The 23,272-nt window shown below is 31.3% G+C and overlaps 2 protein-coding genes across 2 annotated transcripts in view; one reads left to right on the forward strand and one right to left on the reverse strand.

Annotated features, from left to right (window-relative positions):
- Positions 1–9,579: 9,579 nt before the first annotated feature.
- Positions 9,580–12,364, reverse strand: LOC127733503 (membrane protein FAM174-like). Its single transcript, XM_052242856.1, has 2 exons — positions 12,093–12,364; positions 9,580–9,721 (listed from the first exon to the last, which is right to left on the reverse strand). The coding sequence occupies exons 1-2, from the start codon at positions 12,362–12,364 to the stop codon at positions 9,580–9,582; spliced, it is 414 nt and encodes a 137-aa protein (XP_052098816.1).
- A 319-nt stretch (positions 12,365–12,683) lies between these two features.
- Positions 12,684–23,272, forward strand: part of LOC127733504 (CST complex subunit CTC1-like) — a 49,558-nt gene continuing 38,969 nt past the window's right edge. The window contains exons 1-7 of the mRNA XM_052242858.1: positions 12,684–12,764; positions 16,014–16,115; positions 17,215–17,426; positions 18,023–18,113; positions 18,646–18,733; positions 20,850–20,958; positions 21,454–21,522. Of these exons, the coding sequence (XP_052098818.1) occupies positions 16,059–16,115; positions 17,215–17,426; positions 18,023–18,113; positions 18,646–18,733; positions 20,850–20,958; positions 21,454–21,522 (626 nt within the window). The 5' untranslated portion in view covers positions 12,684–12,764; positions 16,014–16,058. The remainder of the gene's footprint in view (positions 12,765–16,013; positions 16,116–17,214; positions 17,427–18,022; positions 18,114–18,645; positions 18,734–20,849; positions 20,959–21,453; positions 21,523–23,272) is intronic.

Genomic DNA, 23,272 nt, shown 5'->3' on the forward strand with positions numbered 1-23,272 from the left:
TTGGTCTGGAATTTTAATTGATAAATTTTATTGTGTAAATGCTTTTAAGATCTGAGAGCAGTCACTTCCTGTTTGACAATACTTTGAATTTTTGTCAATGTAAAAAATTGGATTTGCCCTTGCAGGTGATCCATGCCTTGTGGTAGATGCCTACCCTGTCGACACAACTGGTCTTGCTCCTTTTGGAGTTCATGTGATCCCTCAGTCTTTGTTTGTTGTTTTTTTACCTTGATAATAGTATGTTCTTAATGAATATTTTTGAAATGAAAATTGGTAATTTATTGTTGCCTCTCATTTAATCACCTGGCAGATGGTATACTTTTGTACTACATTGTGTGCAACTTCAAGTTTTGACATAGTATATTTTCATCGTTGTTTTTTTACAAAAGTCAGTTTGGATATGGAATTTGTATTCCCTGGATAAAGGACCATGCTAGTTGACTTGCTGGTTTGCCTTTGATACATCTTCATTGAATGAATATCTTTAATATAAGCCTTTTGATTGATTTAAATGGGAAGTGTAAGTTTTTACGACTTCCTGTTTGAAAAAAGACCAATAAAGCTATTTCCTGACTTGGCATCTCTGAAGCTATTAGGTTGGTGAAACTAAACGAGCAGTGATATGGGTATCCATTTTATGTGAAAACCTGTTTCCCATTTATTAGAATAAGAAACATCACAAGAGGGTATGTGTGTCCTCAAAGAAATCAATTGCTATAAATGTACTTCCACTAGGGATGGGTAGACAACTACCAGCAATAAAAGTTGCTTAACATTGCCACATGTGCCTGTTCAATATTAGGTATCTTGTCAGTAGTTGTTGCTATTTCTCCTTATTAATAAAAGGAGATGCAAGGTATACTTCAATGAGTAATCCCATGTCACAAAAATTCTAAAGACTCTTAAGAGGCCAACATTCGTCCAATAGGCAAGTGTTTCTGCAAAATGTCCTACTCTTATGCAGCCCAGAATAAAGAAAAGCGAAAAAATTTACAACACTTGACTATCATGGGGCTGCCATCAATACCAAATTTTCTCAAATTCAACCAGTGTTTTTTTTTATGTCTAGAATTTAGTGTTTTGATTTTACGTAATGTCCTTAAACCTATCGAAGTTGTGCCTTGGATTTTTATCATAATAAAGATACATGTATGGAGATTTGGTATGATCGCCAGTGATACAACTACATGTATCTACCAAAGACAAAAGGACAAGGATCAACAAATCTAGAGGTCCTGCAACAACTATTAACAAAAATCCTAAATATTTCTGAAATCCTAAATACGAAGAGACATTTACAGGCTGAAATAGTAGCCTTGTATAGTCACATAAGCTATATTTGGTCAAATAATCACAAATGTACTTATTAATATAAGAGGAAACTGCACTGAAACAGTTTCTGGGTCGTTTCAATCTAATTTAGATTGGTTCTCAGCACTTGCTTCTCATTTTCGTTCGATTGTTTATATGTCCCATGCGTGACATATAAACAACCGAACGAAAATGAAGAGCAAGTGAACTAATTTTGATTAGATTGGGGTCGTTTTTTGTTACCTCGTCAAAGTCGTGGAGGCGAGACTTCTGTTTTATGGTTGCGTCAACCATTTGTTTTAGTTTATGATTTGATTTATGTGAACCACTTGTAGTAAGTCAAATGATGTTTTGTACATAATTGTATTAGCATTGACACATCTCGTTTCTATTGAGATTCGATTGTTTTGCCTCCTTGTATTGGATCTAGACGTGGTCTATGGACTTCAAATGTTTGTGCAACTAAGCCTTCAACTACATACCAAATATCATTCACTTGCCATTAGTGGTTCCTCTTAATCTGACCTTATCTATCACAAACTTTTAACAATTTGTTGAGGTCATGGGAAATAGCACATCTTAGTCCTGGCTTCACAACTTCAGCAATTCAAAATTAGTTGGAAAATTTACACAGATTTTACCAATAACAAGTCAAATGCTTGACATTTTAGGTAAGGCTTGACTGATTTTTATTAATGCAAATCATTACTGTTGTAATCTTGAAGTTAACCTAAATTTGACCTATGAAGATGCTTGGAGGAAAGTCTTTTTGCCTGATTATTAACAACTCGATAAAAAAGTTTATGATGTCAGAAGTTCTAAGTAGTGTCGATTCCTTGAAAAATTAACGAAATTCCATCGTCCCTAAAATTAGACCTTGTAAAAGATGTATGTCTGCTTTTCTGACCATGATTGATTATAATTTGAAAGTCTTAAGGATAAAGGTGATATCAAAGGTTTAACTACAAGTATCACATAAACTTAACATTATCTATGACAATGAAATCAAGTAAGATAAACCTTGGCAGACCGACATGTACACCTTGTAATCATTCCATACACCAACTATAGTTGACCTAGTGCTTATAGCATCTAAGAAAGAGACAAACCTTGAAAACTTGACACTGAGCAATGAACCATGAAAATGAGGTCAAGGTCGAATGAACATGCAAAACACACCTGTACACCTTGAAATGATTTTGTGCAACAAAAATAGTAACCTATTGGAAACTTAACAATGAACCATGAAAATGAGGTCAAGGTCAGATTAACCTTGCCAGACCGACTTGTACAACTTGCAATCATTCTATACACCAAATAGTGTTGACCTATTGCTTATACATGTACTATAGTATTTGAAAAACAGATCAAAGCACAAAAAACTTAACATGGACCAATGAACCATAAAAATAAAGTTAAGGTCAGATGAAACCTGCCAGACTGACGTGTACACCTTACAGCCATTCCATACACCAAATATAGTTGACCTACAGAATATATTTGAGAAACGGACAAAATCTAGTAACCTTAACTTTGATCACTGATCCATGAGGTCAAGGTCAGGTGAACCCTGTCTGGCTGTCATGTAGATCTTGTAAGGAGCCCATATACCAAATACAGCTATCCTATTACACATAGTAAGTGAAGAATTCACATGATTGATTTATGTTTGTTAAGTGTCCAGTGGGAAATATGTCATGCATTTTCAGGATGAGGTAAAAACATGACAAAAAATACCAAGCGGTCACTAAACCATGAAAATGAGGTCAAGGACGATGAACATATGACAGACTGAAATTTAGTAAGATATCTGTATACTAGGTATGAAACATCCAGGTCTATCCTCTGAAATATAAGGCTTTATATAAATAATAGTTTACACCACTGCCAAATAGTGATCCTTATGTCTTGCATAAGGGGATCAAATATATTGAATGTTCTATCCATTAACATAATGCCTATCATTTTGTGAGCTTTTCTTGCAGAGACGTTAGTTTGGTAATATTTTCCATACAATACTAATTAATCTATAGATATCCATGACAAACAAGAAATGATAAGTCTATTTTCTAAAATATTTATTATACAAAACAACTGAAGCTATAATTAACTTTATATTATAAATTGTCCAGATGTCACAAAATAAGATAAACTAATCTATTAAAGGTATCATTAAATTACTAATATCCATAAACAAACGATTTTGTTGTAATGCTGTAAAATAACATTGTATGATTGCAAGTATAACTTCTAATCCTAGCAAGTAACAGACATGACTTCTGAGAAAGAGAAGGTTTTGAAAACAAACAAAACATAAAATATTTAAAATTTTCAAAAGTTATAAATTTTCTAAGTCTATACTGTTACTTCAAAAGTAGTGAATTCCCTTCTCTATTTCTCTTTTCCTCAAAAAGTAGGGTATATGTACCAAGCTCCAAGTAAAAATTCAACTACTATATTGTGTAATATATTGATATACCAGTTCAAAATTTAAAATAATTTTAATCCTATCCTATTCTTTTAAACCTGATGCTTTATAAATAAAAACTTTAAATCATTCAATAGCTTGCCTGAGGCTTTCTATCTGTATGTACATGTATCTTTCCAAAAATCTCTGAATGAATAAATTTGTTTTTTAGTTGGTTCATTCTATTTAATCTTTAAATCTAAGATTTTAACGTACAGGTATCTTGCATTTTAACAGAATATATATACTATAAAAGCAGGAATTATTGTTGGGATTAAATTTTGTATATTTCCTGGATAGAAACTAAAAACAACAAAAAATTAAACCAGAAAAGACCAAATTCCCATTTTTTAATCAGTCATATTTACATTGAAATGAACAAAAGTAAGACATAAATGAAAGCAAAAAAATAAGTATTCCTTTGTATACTGATGATTCAGTAACAGAAAAATTATTTCACCTTTTACTTTCACACAAAAGGAAATCCATTGTAGTACTTTTAAGTGATTAAAGGTAATTTGAAAACTGTCAAGCAATGTCACCCTACAGGTCAGTGGGTTTGTAATACTGAAAGATGAAATCTATTAATTATGCATTCATTGTCCTTGGATAAAAATTTAAAAAGACATATAAATCCCTATAAGGGTTTGCTGGTTTAATCTCAATAAAACTAAGGCCAACAGGTATTTTATCGACAGATACCCCCTTAAAAAATATCTTGAAACTTGTAATCCTCAAAAAGTTATCCCCACAATCCCAACTTTTTAAACAAAACCTTGAAATTGTCACCCCATGAAAATGAATTTTTCTACAGTAAATCAAAGACAATATTTATATCTTTTGTAATTAAGCAGCCATAGAAAAATAAAGAAAGAAAATAAAAGAATGTACAGTAACGAAACATAAAACAAAATTCAAAAATAGTATTTACATAAACCCATTGTTACTTTACAAAAATATTCTCTTTAGTGACAGTACATTATTTTCCTATATTGCACATATGATTTGTATATCAATACATAATACTATGATGTCCTAAAACTAATAATTATGCAGCATATCATCTATTTTCCAACTGAGTATCTACTACATGTAGCTTGTAATATATACAGCACCTACTCATGCTTAGAATAAAAAAAGCACCTGTAACTTTACTGCAGGTTCTAAAGCATGTAACTTGTTGTACATAATTTAATTCACACATACTATAAAAAATCTTGTTTGTCCTCAAGTAGCCGATTAACAGGTATATTTTTTATTGGACATAAGTTTTGGTGAGAGATAACTAAGATAATCTCTCTTTAAATTTATTTTTCCTAGTTTGAGCATAGATAATTTTAAATTAACAAACTGGAATTTAACATTGCATTCTTCTTTTTTTTTACATCATCGTTTTACTTAATGTTATAAAAAATCTGCTACTAAAACCTCAAGTTTTCACTTAATTGGACTAACACTGACTAAAATGTTTATCACTATTTACTAGTAAACTAATGATTTGGTGGGAGACTCTATAGCCTGACCTTTTTATATTAATTACAGCTTTTCCAGGAGTGCATCACTCCTTTCATATGCAAATTGATTTTTTTTCTGAGAATAAAAATAATATTGTAGCAGGCATTGCATTAGAAGTCAGAAAAATACTTTATTTTAACAAACCAGGAAACTTTCAAAATAAAAATGTTTACCAATCACAACAACAATTTAAAGTTTCAAAGGCAATCATTCCAGCATACTGAAGTCAGTGTTAGGATATTCAAAGAATGCCTTAAATCTGACAGTCCCATTACAATAAAAATGACAAATCAGGAATTTTTCAAAAATAAAAGAGAGCTTTCTTCCACATATTCAAATATATCATGCAAGTTTCATCAAATTTGATCAACACTTTCTTTAGTTATTGTAGTATGTATAGACCAACAGTTGAAGAGACAGGCAAGGCTATACCAAAATTCATCTACCTGCAATTTGTGAATAAAACAAAACTGCCATCTTCTACATTCTGACATTTTTGGTATTTAAGAAACAATTTTTTTTTCTATAATCTGCATTTAAAATAGACTGTTGGAAATTGAACATACAGACTTAAGTTAAATCAAGATGCTTGGCAAGTATGATTTTGCTTCAAACTAAAAATAAAATTAAAATACAAACATAACAATTTTAAACCTTTGAACTATCCCTTTAAACAAAAGATTCACAATCACCATTTTTTTTTATAGCTACAACATTAATATAGAAACATATCTTTATTTGTCAAATGTCTTCAAACTGTACAACACTTGTAGTCATATACACATGTATATATATATGCAATAGACTATTTGCCAATTCTGTTATTGACCCTGTTACTAGAGATCCATTTGCACAAGTTGTTTCCCTTAGAAGTGACAAATTTTAATTGCCAACAAAGAGCGCACAGAAAGAGCAAATTTTTTTGTGCATAATCTAAGTTTTTCAAATCTTTTCATCACAATCCCTTTTGTTAATCTTAAAACTTTTGATATACATGTAAATTAATATTTATTTTTCAATGAAAATTAGTTAAAACACCTATATATCACTTTTAGCTAAACATGCTTTGCATTGGCACCAAGTCTTCAATTGAAAAGGGAAACTACATGTATTATAAGTGTGTAATAACAGAATCAATTCTGTCATTGGCAAACAGACTAGCTGTATCCAACTTTGTAATTTAATAAGTAACAATGCACTGAAAACAAGTTTTACTATACATGTATTAGGCACTATAACACAACCCTGCATTCATAATTTATATAGTTTTCTTCTACAAACCTCACCTATTATGATGTAAAAGAGGTATCTATGCATGATTCTATAAGTTCTATGACATATGAAAAATGGAATTCTTAAAAGAGCACCTACCACACTATAACCATACTGATTACATATGTGTAACAATGGATTTCATGATCTTATAAATAGTATATTACAACAGCACTGGCAATGGATTTTTTTTTATTAACAATGAGAATGATAGACAATTGCCATTGCTTGTCATGTATTTGTAAAAAAAGATATTTTTCTGTTCAGAAATAATTCTATTCCCATCTTCTGTATAAATCAATTTTAACACTTTGCTCATTATCTAATATGTTTATATAAATAAAATATTTTACCATCAAGTGTTTCTGAATTATACAAACTGCACAGGCAGGAAAATTAGTCAAGTCACAGTAATAAATGAACCATTTCAGTGAAGTGAAAAAAAACTTAAATATTTTATTGAATAACAATCATTTGTCATTAAGAAAATCAAAACCTGAACAAATTACTTCTTTTTCATTGAAGACAGGGTATAATAAATTAACATAACATTATATGAAGAAGAGGAAATCATTTCCACGATTGATAATAAGTGTTGAATTTACTTACAAATAAACAAGCATTATTTTTCAAACTGAAAAACCTAATTCTAAAAAAGACCTTGGTTGTTTTGAGATGTGTATGGACCAAAAGTAAATTCTTAGTTCCATTTACTATTTCTGTGGTCCTTACAAATCATAAAAAAAAAACAAGAAACAATACAATTATGGTTCATGTGCTATTTCTTTACATGCCTCAGAATAAATTACATGAAAATGAATTTGAGTATTTTATATTGAAGTAAGCAAGCTAGAGTGGAGATCGATAATCACAAAATGTATACAATATAATATATTTTTTAAAACATATATCAAATGAAAAATCTTTAAAACAGTACCAGTCTTCCATAAATCTGCCGCACACATATATAACAGACATTAATACCAAGACAAACAGACAAAGTAATATCTGATCTTTAAAAACCTCTCTAGGCCACTATGGAATTGTTTCAAAAGTGATAGATTCATTACAGTACATTGCACTATTTTTTCAAGGAGTAGAAACTGAAACCAAGTCAGAAAACTGGCTTGCCCAACATTTTTCTATTACCAGGGTCAAATCAGCAAACACCTAGTTACAAGTTGAAGAATTTTCCTTCACCATTGAAGAGAATTTAAACTATCTTGATACATCATTTGTCTTTTTTGTGTCAGAAAGCTTGACAAAATGGCAGGTTTTGGAAGACTGATCGAGTGAAAAGGGCAATTTTACATTTTTAGCTAATAAAAAATGCATCTGGTGTATTGCAAAATAGACATGATTTTTCTGATAAGCTTTGATTATAAATATGTATTAATAAAAAGAGATAAACTACGCTTTTTACCCAGTTTAAAGCACCATAAATTCTCAACTGTAATTATATTCATATATTAAGTAATTTGTTTTGTACATGAATATTCTCAGATAAGTTCACTTTTTATTTATATGTATATTCTTATTCACATGTTTACTTCTTCTGTCTTTATGGAATGTGAGCATTTTGCCTGTTAACTGAAAAATAAATAACTTTTTAAATGTAAGCGGCAACAGCTTATTTATTTGATTATAATATAATTTTGTATCATCTATGTTTATGTCTTAACTTAATAACTATAACATAAATATTTGAATTTTTTGACACAACCTTTATGTAGATATAAGAAGGTGTGGTATGAGTGCCAATGAGACAACTCTCCATCCAAGTCAAAATTTATAAAAGTAAACCATTATAGGTCAAAGTACGGTCTTCAACACGGAGCCTTGGCTCACACCGAACAGTAAGCTATAAAGGGCCCCAAAAATTACTAGTGTAAAACCATTCAAACGGGAAATTTTTTACTCTACTCCTTTCAAATATTTTCTTAGATGTTTCATTTTCATGATCATGTAAAATCCAATACATTGTTTAAAACTTATTCATCAAATGGCAGTCAGTTAGATTATTGGCATAAAAGTAATAAATGCACTACTACCACTAGGTTGAAGTATTATAATAATACGAAGACCATTTTGTCATATTTGTTTAATACTAATACTGATATCAATGATTCTCTTGAAACTGGTCAATTATAATTTGTGAAGACCTGTTTTAAGGATGTACTTAGGTCAGGTTTAGGAATTTGTGTCAGATGTTTGGCTTGGTTTTTTTCCTATGATACAGGGTAAAATATTTTGCCCCATAACGCCCATTTTTCTTTTCATATGAGACTTCAATAGCTCATAAAAGGTCATTTACCAAAATTTAAGCAGATTCTAGATTTCTTTTCTTTCAATTTGAGACCCAAATAATGTCAATGCAAATATAAGGTAAAAGTCTGAGTCAGCCTTTTCCCGCCATTTTAAAAAATTAAATATCTCGAAAAGGAGCTCCATAACCTATCAATATTTTTAGCTTTTTTTGTTCCTTAACAAATGCTCTTCCGACTTATAGTATCAATTTTAAATTCTAGATTTTTTTAATTTCACGTAAGTACATCCTTAAACAATATAAAAATAAATCAGGTGGAACTCAGGTCAACTAAGATCAAATTACCTGAAGCAGATTGTTTCACCTGATCAGCTTGATCTAGACTAGGTATTTAATCAGTGAATATTTGTGGCCGCCGCCGACGGAATGTAGGATCCCTATGTCTCGCTTTTGCGCCAAAAGTCGCAGGCTCGACAAAAACCAAACATCTGATCAGTTTGAGGTGATGAATTGAAACTTCAACTTGGTATTGTAAAGTACTTTAGCAAAAAGATACTATGAAAATGGCCATGCCTTTCAAATATATATGTACAGTAACCTAAAAACAGACCTAGAACAGTGTAGATCAAAGGAAACAATTCATGTCTTATTTTAACACAAGTCAATAAATTATTTCTACATTGTACACAGTTCAGCCATATAATTATGCTTACTCTATCATATTCATCTGAACATTCTTACCGGATTATTATTTCTTCCGACTATTCATTTCATACACTGTCATATCTTCGTCATCATCATCATCCTGGTCCAGTGGCGCCATCTCCATATCAGTTCCTCTTGCTGTAATCAATCCATATTTTCTCGATTTACTCCTTTTCCTTCTTATTCTAAAATAAACAAATTAGGAAGTATAATTTTTAAGATCTACATGTTTCTAAAATGGTCATGCATACAGATGAAAGTTTTAATTTACATAAATTGCTCAATCTTAATGTTGAAGAACATACGTTTCACAGAATGCAACAAAAATAACTAAAAAAGTAACGTTACATGTTTATTTTATTTAAAACCAAACCTATAAAAAATGGTGAACTTCTAGTAGGGAGTTGTATAATACCGAAACCAGCATTGGTGAAAATACGATTTTTTTCCTAACTACATTGTGTAGGTACACCGTAACCCTATTTTTTTAAGAATATAACTGGAAACACACATATATTTTTATTTGGCCTTACCAAAAGAATACAAAAATAAATCTGAGATGAAAACTGGTTCCCTTAAGCTTCAGCGGGTAGAAACATTTATGTTTACCAATTTGACCTTTTACGTTACGTGCAGGACCAACAGAAATTTCATTTTTGATGGCTCCAAACAGGAAAAGTAATTGCTGGTCATTGGATTAAACACAAATTTCTGAATTTCACGTCATTTGCTGAACCCTCTAAATTCTGCCCCAGGGTCTGACTACACTTTCGTCAGTCCAATCATACATTTCAATTGTAAAATTCACTCACTAGTGTCAGCTCTTTGAACAATGTAACACTAGATGTCAGACATTTCAAGTTCGTATCAATCAAATGATCTGGACTGACTTTTTAAGAACTCTGATATATACTTTTGTTATAATTTTAAAAACTTAAAATAAATTTAAATCTTCCAAATTTTTATGGCTCTTGACCCAAGAAAATGTATCTCTTATGGAAAAAATGGGCTGTTATATTGGAGAGTGTTTTGAATTAAGGAGTTCAGGTATGAATATTGATACTAAGTCTAGTAAATAATTTGAGAATGAATGCATATAATGTAATTTTATCATTTTATTGTGCATTCACCATATATATGTAGGACTCAAATCTATGGCGGGTTCCAAATCTATGGCAGATTCCTAATCTATGGCAAATGTGACGTAACAAACGTCAAACAAATCAAATCTATGGCAGATTTTTGTTTTCTCCAAATCTATGGCAGATCTTTAAATTACGTCACAATAGAATAACGCAATATTACATCGTCGCCGCCGCAAACGTTGGCGGAACTCATAGATTTGAACACGATTCCAGATGAAGGTATTTCCCTCAACAACAATTTGCGAATGGTTTAAAGGAAGATATGACCTATTATCCGGAAGAGGGACAAAATGTGCTGTACCGGCCGAAACCCGCGATGAACAAGGACACCGCTTTTTTCAGTACCGGATATTTTAGAAAAGGAGTTATAGTAAATATTTTACTGTCTACAGCTGGCAAAATTTATAAAGTGAAAGATAAAATTACCGGATACCAATTTGATTTAAATCTTCATCAAATAAAAATGATATTAATGATGAAGTAAATATTATTTGAAAATTCAAACTGTTCATTTTTATTTATCATTTTTGTTTTATAAGAAAAACTATCCCCTTTTTTTTGTTTATAAGGGACTTACTAGTTGGTTTAATGAATGGGTTAAATAGGTAACATGCACAGATCAAAAAATGTATATTTTTACGGTGCACATCATTTCAATCTTGAAGTCTGTATTAAGGTATATGATTTCATCATTTACGAATTTGATTGGTTGCTAACACGATTTGGTTGACCATTATGAAATGTTTATTTCACAAATATTTATATACATGCTCCCGTCGTACATGTCCACTTGTTTAAGACAAGTCATTGGTCGTATATGTACTGCATTGTTTTCCATTTGCACAAAATTTGCCATAGATTTGAAAACAACAAAAAACCCGCCATAGATAAGGAAATTACAAAACTTGCCATAGATTAGGTTGTAAAACAATCTGCCATAGATTTGGGATGGCATGACGTCACATTTACCATAGATTAGGAATCTGCCATAGATTTGGAACCCACCATAGATTTGAGTCCTACATATATATTGTTGTTGCCTCTGATTCTGACCAATGCTAATACACCTTATCGCTATTCCCGGCTGACCTAAGAATCTGTCCCGCTTGAACTATTGACGTCATACAACAATCACTTTTCCATTGTGGCGTCAGATATTTTGTATTATGATGTCAAAATTTTACGGGAACCTGTGTGACGTCCAGTAATGGCGGACAAATAGCGATAAGGTGTATATACTTAATATACATTTACATGTACATTGTACACTGTGATGTTTATTGTTGTAATTATCAATTATGTCAATCAATTTTAACTGATTTTATGCCCTTTATGGGCCCTGTAATATGGGAAATAAAAATATTCTATTCTATTCTATAGCAAATTAAATGCACAAATAAGCATTACAAACCTCCAAGCCCTAACAACAAAATAGACTATCACTATTGATGTTACTGCTAAAAGAACATAAAAGGCTCTCATCAACATTGGTTTGTTGTTGAACATATGTAACAAACTGCCATCTGAGTTGTCTTTTGTACAGTTTGTCCCTGTGCAATCTCCTGTTGAGTTTGTTTCAGAAGGTTTCAAACTGGCTGCAATGGTCTTATTTACATCATCACCATCTTCTCCTGGTTTCCCATGTACCAAATTAAAATGACAAACAATAACTACTAGTGTCATGAAATAAAGAAACGTTTGGAATTTTCTTTGAAGCATTTTCTTCTAACAAAACTAAAATATAGCAAAATGCGTCAACATCAACTTGTACACATCACGTTTGCTTAATGAAAGGTACAGTATAAAGACAACCCGAAAGGAAAAGAAATTGAGCTCCGAAAAGTTTTACGACAACTATATAATTTAAAAGATTTCAAAATTTTGAACAGAGTGTCAATTACTCAATATTTTTTACTTTTTGTGCATTATGCAGATGAAAATCTTCTGATTATTTTCCTGAAGTCATTTTATAACTTTACGACACCTTACCAAAAACCGCGGGAAAACGAAAACCAAAACAACAAAATTCTACTATATAAATCCTTGCTTTTACATATCTACCTATGTTCCAAACTTCCAATTTGTAAGATATGATGTTTAATGATAGCAAGGACGTATATATGAATAATATAAATCCTATGTATAGTTCATTTAACAGGTTGGGGACAATCACCTAAATCATGAAAATTATGAGCTTATCTAAAAGTTTAAAACCATATAATGGAATAATCTTCTGGGGCTTGTGTATTGTTCTTCGATAGTGAGCCAGAAGAGGTCCATTTCTGTTTTTTTTTTGCATTTGGGAAGATCTGTCTCTTTTCTTCCTCTTCCTTTTACAAATCAGATTTCTTGTGTAACTTTGTTGAATTAGCAAGTGTTTTTTATATATATAATACAGCGGCAAAGATGAACCAACATTTTTTCAAAATATATTCTAGGGGTACAAAAAAACAGCCCAAATTTTGCTGTGATGAGCGAACTAGGACGCTACCCTTTGGTTATGGATATATTCAAAAATATAATTCTACTTCTAAAATATAATTAAATATTGCATGGGTTTGAATAGAAAAGTCTAAAAACTCATTATAGAAAATGCTTATATAGAAAATCAAATGTTACACTATCAAGGGATAAACACTTGGTACACATGTTTTCTACATGTGTCAAATATTGTAAATATTGATATTTCAAAATCTGATTTTAATAGATACAAGCCCCACACTTTGACCAGTAAACTCAAAACATACTTTTCATCAAATTTTTACCAAAAAATGTGGGCAGATACAAAACACAAGTTGATCATGGAAAATGGTAAACTACGTACATAATTAAGATTTAAATGTTCATTTGAACGTGATATATGTCTGGATTTTATTTAAGACTTCAAAAAAAGAAAAAAACTATACAAAGTTCAGACTAAGTAATCACAAGTTAAAAGTTGAAACTGGGCAATATATTAAGCCAAATGTGCCTTATGAAAAAAGAATATGTGACAGATGTTTTTCTGATGATGTTGAGGAGGAAATTCATTTTCTTTTACAATGTTCTTTTATTAATCAGCAAAGAAAACTTTTTCTTTACCATGTTAACAAAGAATGTCCATCTTTTTCAAACTTGTCCTGTCTTAACAAATTTATATGGTTAATGACTATGGAAGATACAAAAATTACATTGAAAAATAAGTGAATTTATTTCAGAAAACCTTCCAATTTAAATGTATGCTAATATTAAAGATGTTATATTCCATGAAAGTATTATATAATATATTGTTTGCTTCATTTTAGTACAAACATTTGTACACTACCAATGTACCTTTAATAATTTGTTATGTCATGATAATTATTGTTAAATTGTTGTATTTTGTGTATATGCCCCTTGAGGGCCCATGATTGGATAATAAAATCTTGATTCTTGATTCTTGGTACATGTAGATTACTGATTAGACGGCAGAGGCACATAACAAACCTGTATTCTATAGGTGTCCTCTTCATACATTCATGTAATTTAAAAGTGAAAAATAATTCCTCTCATTTGTATTCAACTCACGTAGTAATAGGTTATAATTGTATGTAATATCAATTAAAACTTATTTTTATCCCATATTGATTTTCTATTGATTTATTTTTTGAAAGATATAAAGTATAAGTATAAAAGTAAGGAGATGAGGTATGATTGCCAATGAGACAACTATCCATCAAGGTTCAAATGAAGTTGATGTTAGCAATTATAGGCAACCGTACAGCCTTATTTATAACAAAACAATTAACGAAAAACAAATATGACAGACATGAACAACAACCACTGAACTACAGGCTCCTGACTTGGGACAGGCACAAAAAGAATGTGGTGGGGTTAAACATGTTTGTGAGTGCTCAACCCTCACCCTAACCTGGGACAGTGGTGTAACAGCACAGCATAAGAACAAACTATAAAAATCAGTTGAAAAGGGTTTAACTCATCAGATCGATACAAAGCCTAAAAGCATCAAACATAAACACAGACCGGACGTGGCAGGGTATTTATCCATCCCTCATCCCTAACATAAAAAAGGACACTAAGTACAGATCTAAGAGTACTCGCAGTTACTGATAGCTAGTTCAAAGCCAATAACTAATAAAAAAATCATGTATCTAGGACTAAAATATCAATCAGTACACATCCAACATCCAATGGATTTAGTGTAAAGACATCATTAACAGTCAGAGAAAAACATGACCTTGTGCAATGCCAAAATGCCAAACTATCGACAGATTGTAGTACCATTAAAGTGCATATGTGTATAACAAAACTATTAGTATGATTTTAATTTACTGATAACAAAATCAATATTTATACCAATAAAATCAATATTCAAAGATCTAATTACAGTGTTGAATTGATAACCTTTTAGAACAAGTTTATTTAAAGGATTGATAAGTTTACCCGGATCGTATATAAATTTCCGGGCTAGGTAAACAACATCACCTTAAAATGTAGGATGTGCTATTCCGTCTGAAATAAGATTTTTACAGGTACAGCCAAACTTGCAAACCAAATAGTTGACCTGTGATTTTCTATTTTACAATTTAGAGAGGATTCCAATGGCTGATTGGCTGTGAGAAAAAATTTGAACTTCCTCAATCAATTTGTCCTGTTTTCTACCCTTATAATAAAATCCAAGACTGATTGGATGGCTGCAAGATCTGCCAGTAGAATAGAACCACTTTTGGATACAGGCTGTTTTAAGTCCAAATTTGATCATGTTGATATAAATTTTCATTACAAAAAATCTTAAATTTTGAATTTAGCTAAAAATATTAAGTGCATTTGTTTTGGTCAATAGTAGCAACTTTTGGTTAGCAACTTTTCCAGAAAATGAATAAGTTGCCAGATTGATACTCTGAAAAACAGCATCTTGTAAGGGATCAAACTGAAAAACAGTCTGGTATGCAGAAAATTTGCTAACCAAAAGTTTGCAAAACAGAAAAACAAGCTCACAAGACTTTTTTCCGACAATAAAAACCTATACTTAACAGTAAAACAATTCATGCAAAGTTAATAACAGAAACAAGATGCCAGGCATATTATTTTAAAATAATATCTAATGATATTTTTGAATTGTTTATAAAAAGTTAGAAATTATGAATTACAAAAATATGAATTATATTACATGCATTTAACTTGTATACAACCTATTGATACTATAGTTAACAGTCATATATTTTATGTACAAATGTATTTTAATACAATGTACTTTATTTTTAGTCTTTACTGATTATTATATATGTACATGTAATTGCGTTTGTGCTATATAAATATTGTCATTGCATCTTTTGAGATATTAACATTTCAGAATAACAGTCTTCAGGATAAGCATAAATGGTAGATTTAAATAAAGATGTCCAGAGATGAAAGCTTGAGAAACCTTTTTGAAAATTATGAAAATATTGAAAAGGTATGTCAATTTGCTTGTACATTTAATAACGTGGCTCCGTGTTGAAGACCGTACTGTGACCTATAATGGTTTACTTTTATAAATTTTGACTTGGATGGAGAGTTGTCTCATTGGCACTCATGCCACATCTTCTTATATCTATATGGTGTTGGTGAAAATATCCAAAGTGATGTAGTTGGACAATTGTTGCAGCAAAACTGCATACTGTGAGTGAGCATGCTTAAGGATGTCTATGTCATGTTTGTGCTATTGAAATTGAGATTACCTAGTGCAGAATAAACTTTAGTAACTTAACTTTATATAGGGATACATGTACCTCTTAAATTGATAGATTACCAATTTCCTTTCTGAAACTATGAGTGGGCATAATTCATTAAGGCTATATAGAAAGGATGAATGACCTTGAGAAAGTGGCTACTTAAACAATCTGTATATTTACGCATCAAAGAAAATAACCTTAGAATGAAGCAATTTTAAATTCTGGAGAGTTGAGGGAAATAAACGTTCTTATAGGATGCATGGGTTGCTGGTGAATGAAAAGGTAAATATGGACAAAACTAGGAAACTAATGATGTATGTTTTTATTTGCTTGACAGAAGATCTGAGATTGCTCTTATGTCTGATGGACTTTTTTTGTTTTTTACTGGTCCTTTTGTCTCAGCACAATACATATATATAGAAAATGTTTAAATTTCCGACCCAGACTTTATGCAACAAAATTCTGTCTTGAAATCATAATTCCATTCTGAAGCAGATACATCATACACCATTTGTTTCCTTGTCCTTTTTTCTTTTCTCCTGAAAATTTGCCCTTTATTCACAGAATACCATCCTTTGGCTCAAATCAAAGCTTATTTTTATTGGTTCAGTTGTCCTTGAGGGTAAATACAACAAGGAAGCACTATTAGATACATCCAAGTGAGTGATTCAGGCTCTTTGGAGTTGGAAATACATAATTTTACAGAGATATCAACAGCATATTTTTACTAGATGAACACTTCAGATTTCTTAGTATTGTACAAGTACATATAATTTGACAATGGCAAAGATTATGTTATTCTTTTAAACTTTAACAAATTTTCAACATTATTTTTTTCAGGTTTGGTTGAAGGAATTTTGTATTTATGTAAAATCATTGAAAATTGAAGATGATTGTCCGTATCTAACACCTGAATTTATACTGGAGAAATTACAAAAAGAACAAAATGTTTTGGGTTTACCAGTTCTGTCTCTGTCAAACCTGTTGAAGTTACCTCCCTTGTGTGCTGATAAAAAACAAACAGGAAATTCTTTGTCTGAATTTAAAAAGAGGTTAGTATCAGTTACTGATTAAAGTTCTCAAAATCATTTTTCTCTTGTGGTCATTAAAGAAAATTTGCTGGTCCTCACTTTTATTTCTATTGCAAAATACTAAAATTGTGTCGGTCCTTGGACAAATTTGGTGTTTGAAACCTTCAGACCACCACTTTTCGAGATCTCTGGACTGATAAAAGTTTTTTTTATAGTAATCTGAGATATTTGATCCTTGTAAATTTATTTTGACTCTGGATGATTTAAACTTGTTGCATGTTAGAGATTGTTTGTCTCCCACCAAAACAACATTCTGTTAGAGAGCAGGCTTTGTGCTTTTAAAACTGAGATACCCAGTGCTATACAAATAACCTTGAGTAATTTAACTTCATATAGGGATATTCTTATAGTGTTCTTCTGAAAATTGGGCCTTTAGCATCATTATGATAGTTTTTAGACACTTAATTGTATTTTTTTAGGCCTACTTTGTTGGGACTGTGATTAACAATGAAGAATTCTAAACATGTTTTTTTTAGAGTCTGTAAGGGACTGTCAATTCTATTTTTAACTTATCTTCTAATCAGTGTAGGGATGCCTAACTATAAATATTTTTTCAGGTCATTAATAATTTGTAAACTTGTGTCATCAAGATTTCCTGTTGGTAGCCTCTGTATCATGGACAAGGAGCAAAATGCAGTTTTATGCAGTGTAAGAAATCATTTAATTGTGTTTAAATCTGAATAACATGAGATGTATACGTTGTAGTAACCAATACTGAATGTATTCATCTCATTTTATTGAGATGTTGGGTATGGGTACATGTCAATAAAACAGCAACCCAAAGACAAAAAATACCAAAAGACATCTCTAGGTTAGTTTAAATGACCAACAGAAAACGGAAGATACATTGCAAAATTAAAGCAACTTTTAACTTTCAGTTCCTTACATGCACTTTGATTTATTTAACTGCATATGTAGTATTTAATGTTTGCAAATGTTTATTGTCCTGGTATTATGTTTATAGTTTGTAAAAAATGTATTGTATTGTTTTATATAGTTGATTCATAACCTCTTCAGAGCTTATGTTTATATATGTAAATTTGCACATCAACCTTAAATTTAGCCTCTGAACTGATTTTAGCACTGTGCTAAACTTTGGATTAAAGTAACTTTCAAAGACTATGTTATAAATTTATGAGTCCCAGTGCATAATAACTTGTATCGTAATTCCTATTTTAAGGTGACTGAGCAACATGGAGAATCTATATCCAGTATTAACGAGTGGTGTGCTCTAATGTCATGGAATAATGTAATTGGGTCATATTCAGGTATCTAATATTTCCAGTTAAAATATTTTATTCAGATTTTACTATTTCATGCTTCAAATGTAATGATGGCTTTCCAGTCCCAACAACAGTGATGTAACGTTACTTTTTAACCGGATTTCCGAACGAAAATCGGTTATTGATTTGGGGATGTACAGCGGGCTTGCTTCGTGTCCATGCTTTAATTTATGAACCGTTCAACCAAAGCTTTTCAAATTTTAATATGTTGTTACTGATGACAAAATGGATGTCAAGTTCGATTTTCATGATTTTAGCTTTTATCGTTGAGTTGAAGACCTTTAAGTAGCGAAAAGTGATACTTAGACCCTCGTTTGTGCAATAACTTGAAAACTCTGTGAAGAAATCTTTTCAAATTTAAGTATGTTGTTTCCTGTGACTGAATGAGGGTCGGGTTCCATTTTCATGATTTTTTCACGATTTTAGCTTTTATCGTTGTCGAGTTGTTGACCTTTAAGTAGCGAAAAGTGATACTTCCAGCATTGTCAGTGCAATAACTTGAAAACGTTTTGATGAAATCTTTTCAAGTTTAGATATGTTGTTTCCTGTGACTAAATGAAGGTCTAAATCTATTTTTACGATTTTAGCTTTTTATCGTTGTTGAGTTCTACACCTTTATGTATGGAAAAGTGATACTTAGATTGATTTTGGCCTTTCCATTTCTGAACCCTACAAAAATCCATTTATATTTTTTTGCTTGATCCTGTATGGGGGTCCAGATTTGCAAATATCATTTTCATGCAGGAAATTCCGGTTTGCTGTCACTTTGACAGCCTCTTGTTTAACATTTGTGAGGTTATGTTATCTGCAGCTGAAATTTGATCTAACATTACTAAATCTGCCATCTTTTAAAAATCTTATATGATTTATTACCATTAAAGTTACATGCCATCATGATGAAGCAGTTTATTTACAATATAGTTATATTGCAAAATACATTATTTATTTGTATGAGCTGTAAAAACATCAGGATAGCACGTCTTTGGCAAGAATTTTGCTCCTGTTTAGGAGCCAGTATTAATAAATTCCGACAATATTTATATATTGTGTTTGTACTGTCCATTTTAAAATGATCAATTTTGCCAACAATCTTGTCTCTTTAATACAACAAAGAAATTGTCACGAAGTGAATGTGAATGTGTTCCTCCATATGTCACTGCATGTACTCTTGATAGTAAATACTAGACAATTAAAGCTTAGGTTTATATGTATACCTTTATGTGTATAGTAAATTAGTATTCCTCCCAAATTAAAAGAATAATGGTTGATCCTCATTTTGGCAGAGTTCGTGTTAGAGGTGTGTATCTTGACAGAGCTATAATTTATTGTTTGTGACAATGCAAAAATAAATGTACTGTTTATTACACCATTTTTGTATTGAAAAAGAAGCAGTGAAAGGGTTTAGTGGAAGCCATATAGTTTATGATGAATAATATTGAGGGGAGTTTTAACCTTTGTTTGCTACAAACTGCAAAATTTACCAATTGATAACTTATCTAATTGTTTTTATGCAGGTAATACAACTTAAAAAAAAATTATGTTTTTAAATATCTGAATATTTGTTTCTAGTAGAAATCATTTTTTGTTTTTTTTAATAGGTAATGCATTTGCAATAAGGGCAAAGGACAATGCTATGATGATAAAGGATGAATATTTTAGAAAGCATTTTCTCTAGTTAGTTAAAGTTCTCAATATTTAGCACATATGACAGGCAAGCTGAGATTGGTTTAATTCCTTGAAAAACATGTCACTTAAATAATTGAAGCTCTAAAATGAACACAGAATATTTCTTTATCTGTTTAATTTTTATGCACATGCTGTAGGCAATGGGGGTATTTAGTGTTACCCTTGACCGTCCTTCCGTCCTCACGTCCAGCTTTCTATCCTTCTTTATTTCCCATTTTAGTTTCCGCACTCTAACTGAAGTTTTCTGAAACTTATACACAATGCTAATAACCAAAACTCGCAGACAGAGTTGGAATTTGGGCAGTGAGTCATTTACCGTTATAGAGTTATGCCCCTTTTAATCATGGAAAATTGCATGGCTTAAGCGGGGGCATTTGTGTTCTCAGACACATCCTTTTATTTTCATTTATTTTAGGTGAAAAAAATGTGGAAGTTACTGGTCAAATTATACCATTACAGAAAGCAAATGATGAGACGTGTACAGCTTTAATGTCGGCTGATGCTAAGTTTGTGTTGGAAAACAAGTAAGTATTTTGCAGTGCTGTTTTGGTGTTTTCAGCTTCCAATAAGTAATTACTTGTGTCATTTATTTCAAAGAATCAATAATTAATTGTTAAGATGTCATTTATTACAACTGTTCGGATTTCCACCCTTAAACCAAATCTACTAGTATTCCAAATTTCCATGATAAGACTTTTTAAGTGCACCATAGATTATGTCTCCCAGGGTCAGTACCCAACCTTTCATATAAATTTTAATTATGTGTAAAGCACTTAATTCATATGTATTGTCTTGAAAATATCTTTCCAATACTAGAATGTTTATGTGTATATTTCTTTCTCCTTAGAGACTTCTATTGATGAAAGGGAAGCACATGATTTAGTGCACTAGAACAGTTCTACCTAGATATTTGCCTTCATGTGGTAGGGTATGATAGACATGATAGAAGCTTTCTAGATTTTGTTGGTAACAAATTATTAATAATGTGCAGTTAACATAAGTTTGATATTTATTTCCAGGGAAATATCAAAGAAATCAGAAGTTATAAATATCTGTGGACAAATAATAGCTGTTAATGAAATTTTCCGGTAAGTACTTATAAATATTAGATATGCATGCTGTGACCTTTGCAATTCAAAGGAGAAGCATTTAGGTTTGATGGTAGACAACTATTTAGAAAGATCCTGATGGAAGATAATTTCAAGCTACATGTATTTAATAATTTGGTATTTCAAATTTGTTTACTATATAAGTGTCAGCCCTAACATGACCAGATGTTTAGTTTTATAGAAAGAATACTGAGGGATGTTATAAATGGGGCTAACTAATTACACTGAAATTGGTATTTTTAAAGTTTTCCATATATGCCTACAACAGTAAGCTACCTCATTGGTCTTGTGGAAGCATGGTTGTCTACAGTGAGGGAGAAAGTTGTTTGATCCCTGGAGGAAAAAGGGGGGTTCAACTGAAGACTTAAAATTGGTACTTGGTGCCACTGCACTAAGGACGTGCCATTAAGGACAGGCCTCTACAATAACTTTTTTTTTTAACTTGTCCAATAGGACAAGTACATACCAAAACTTGCTTGTCCGAATGGAATTGTAACTTGTCCAAAAAAAAACCCACTTTATATTAAACCTTTTTTGCATTTTCGGTTGATTCAATGAACAAAATGAATTAAAACAATAGAATAGAATTTGATTTATATCTCTTTATATCCTTTTCAAAAATAGAGAGTCGAGAACAACTGAATCTAGTCATGTCTAGTCACAGGACTTAAGTTCTAGTTATTATCAATGTCAAAGTCTCATCAGACTCTGCACATCAGGCACAGTCTGGTAGGCCTGTCAGTCTACACTCGTTAGGTTTGTATCCTGGTTTTATGTTGATAAAATATTGATTATTATGATTAATGCCTTACTACTATCAGCTTTGTTTTTAATATATTAAAATGTTTATTCAGACACAATCAAATATTGTTTTGTCTAAATATGATCAAATATGATTTTTTGGATTTTATGGTCAATAATTTCTCATTTTTCTTTTTTAAATATTATTGCTAAATAAAATTTATCATATATTTATCATAAAGCAACATAACAATGTAGGAAAACGAGGTACTGGTTTGTCTTGTTCCCGAGTGGTGCCGAACTGTCCATTAAACATGGAGCCGATTCTTTCCGGTGCCGAAATGTCTTGTTACCGGTAAGACTGGTATAAGTATCTGACAAAGGAACCAGTTTTAAAGAACCAGTTTTGAATTATCGATTGCAAGTAAACATGTCAGGTTAATATTTGTTTTTATCTCCTTTTCTTGTTATTTGTTTATTACTTTGATCATCCAAGTTGGATTTAATTTATTTTCTTACTTGTCCTGTCGAACAAGCTTGATATGGCTTTTACTTGTCCGACCTTTTTTCCCCTGTGGTACCGGACAATCGGACAAGCGTTATTGTCGAGCCCTGAAGGAGTAAGAGCAAAGCTTGTTCGCTCTAAGTCGGATTGATATATATCTAGTGTGGAAACATGTCTCCCTTCAAAATTTTATGTTGTGAACTAGAAGTTTTTAAACACTCTGGTTCAATGTGTCAGTCTAGTACAAAGCACTGTTCATATTCTATCAAATCAGCATTTTTTCCTCCTGATATGCATGTAATATTTGCTACAGGACTTAAAACTCTAACCCCTTCCTCCATCAATGGAATAAAACACTATAGTATAATGGTACTTCATTGTCATCTGTCAATTTGGCCTGTATAAAATTTTTGAGTTTCAATGAAGGTTTGGAGTTTTACCGGTATCTCTGAAAGATACACATTTTTCAAATGTTGAATCCTA

This window comes from Mytilus californianus, unplaced genomic scaffold (genome assembly GCF_021869535.1).
Source record: "Mytilus californianus isolate M0D057914Y unplaced genomic scaffold, xbMytCali1.0.p SCAF_3, whole genome shotgun sequence".
Classification (NCBI taxonomy): domain Eukaryota; kingdom Metazoa; phylum Mollusca; class Bivalvia; order Mytilida; family Mytilidae; genus Mytilus; species Mytilus californianus.

Bases quoted from the DNA above. Each gene is read 5' to 3' on its own strand.
- LOC127733503 (XM_052242856.1), bottom strand. From the start codon at position 12,364: ATGACACTAGTAGTTATTGTTTGTCATTTTAATTTGGTACATGGGAAA. The intron at 9,722-12,092 runs GTTTGTAATGCT...TGTTTATTTTAG, and splicing joins TTTGTTGTTAGGGCTTGGAG to AATAAGAAGGAAAAGGAGTA.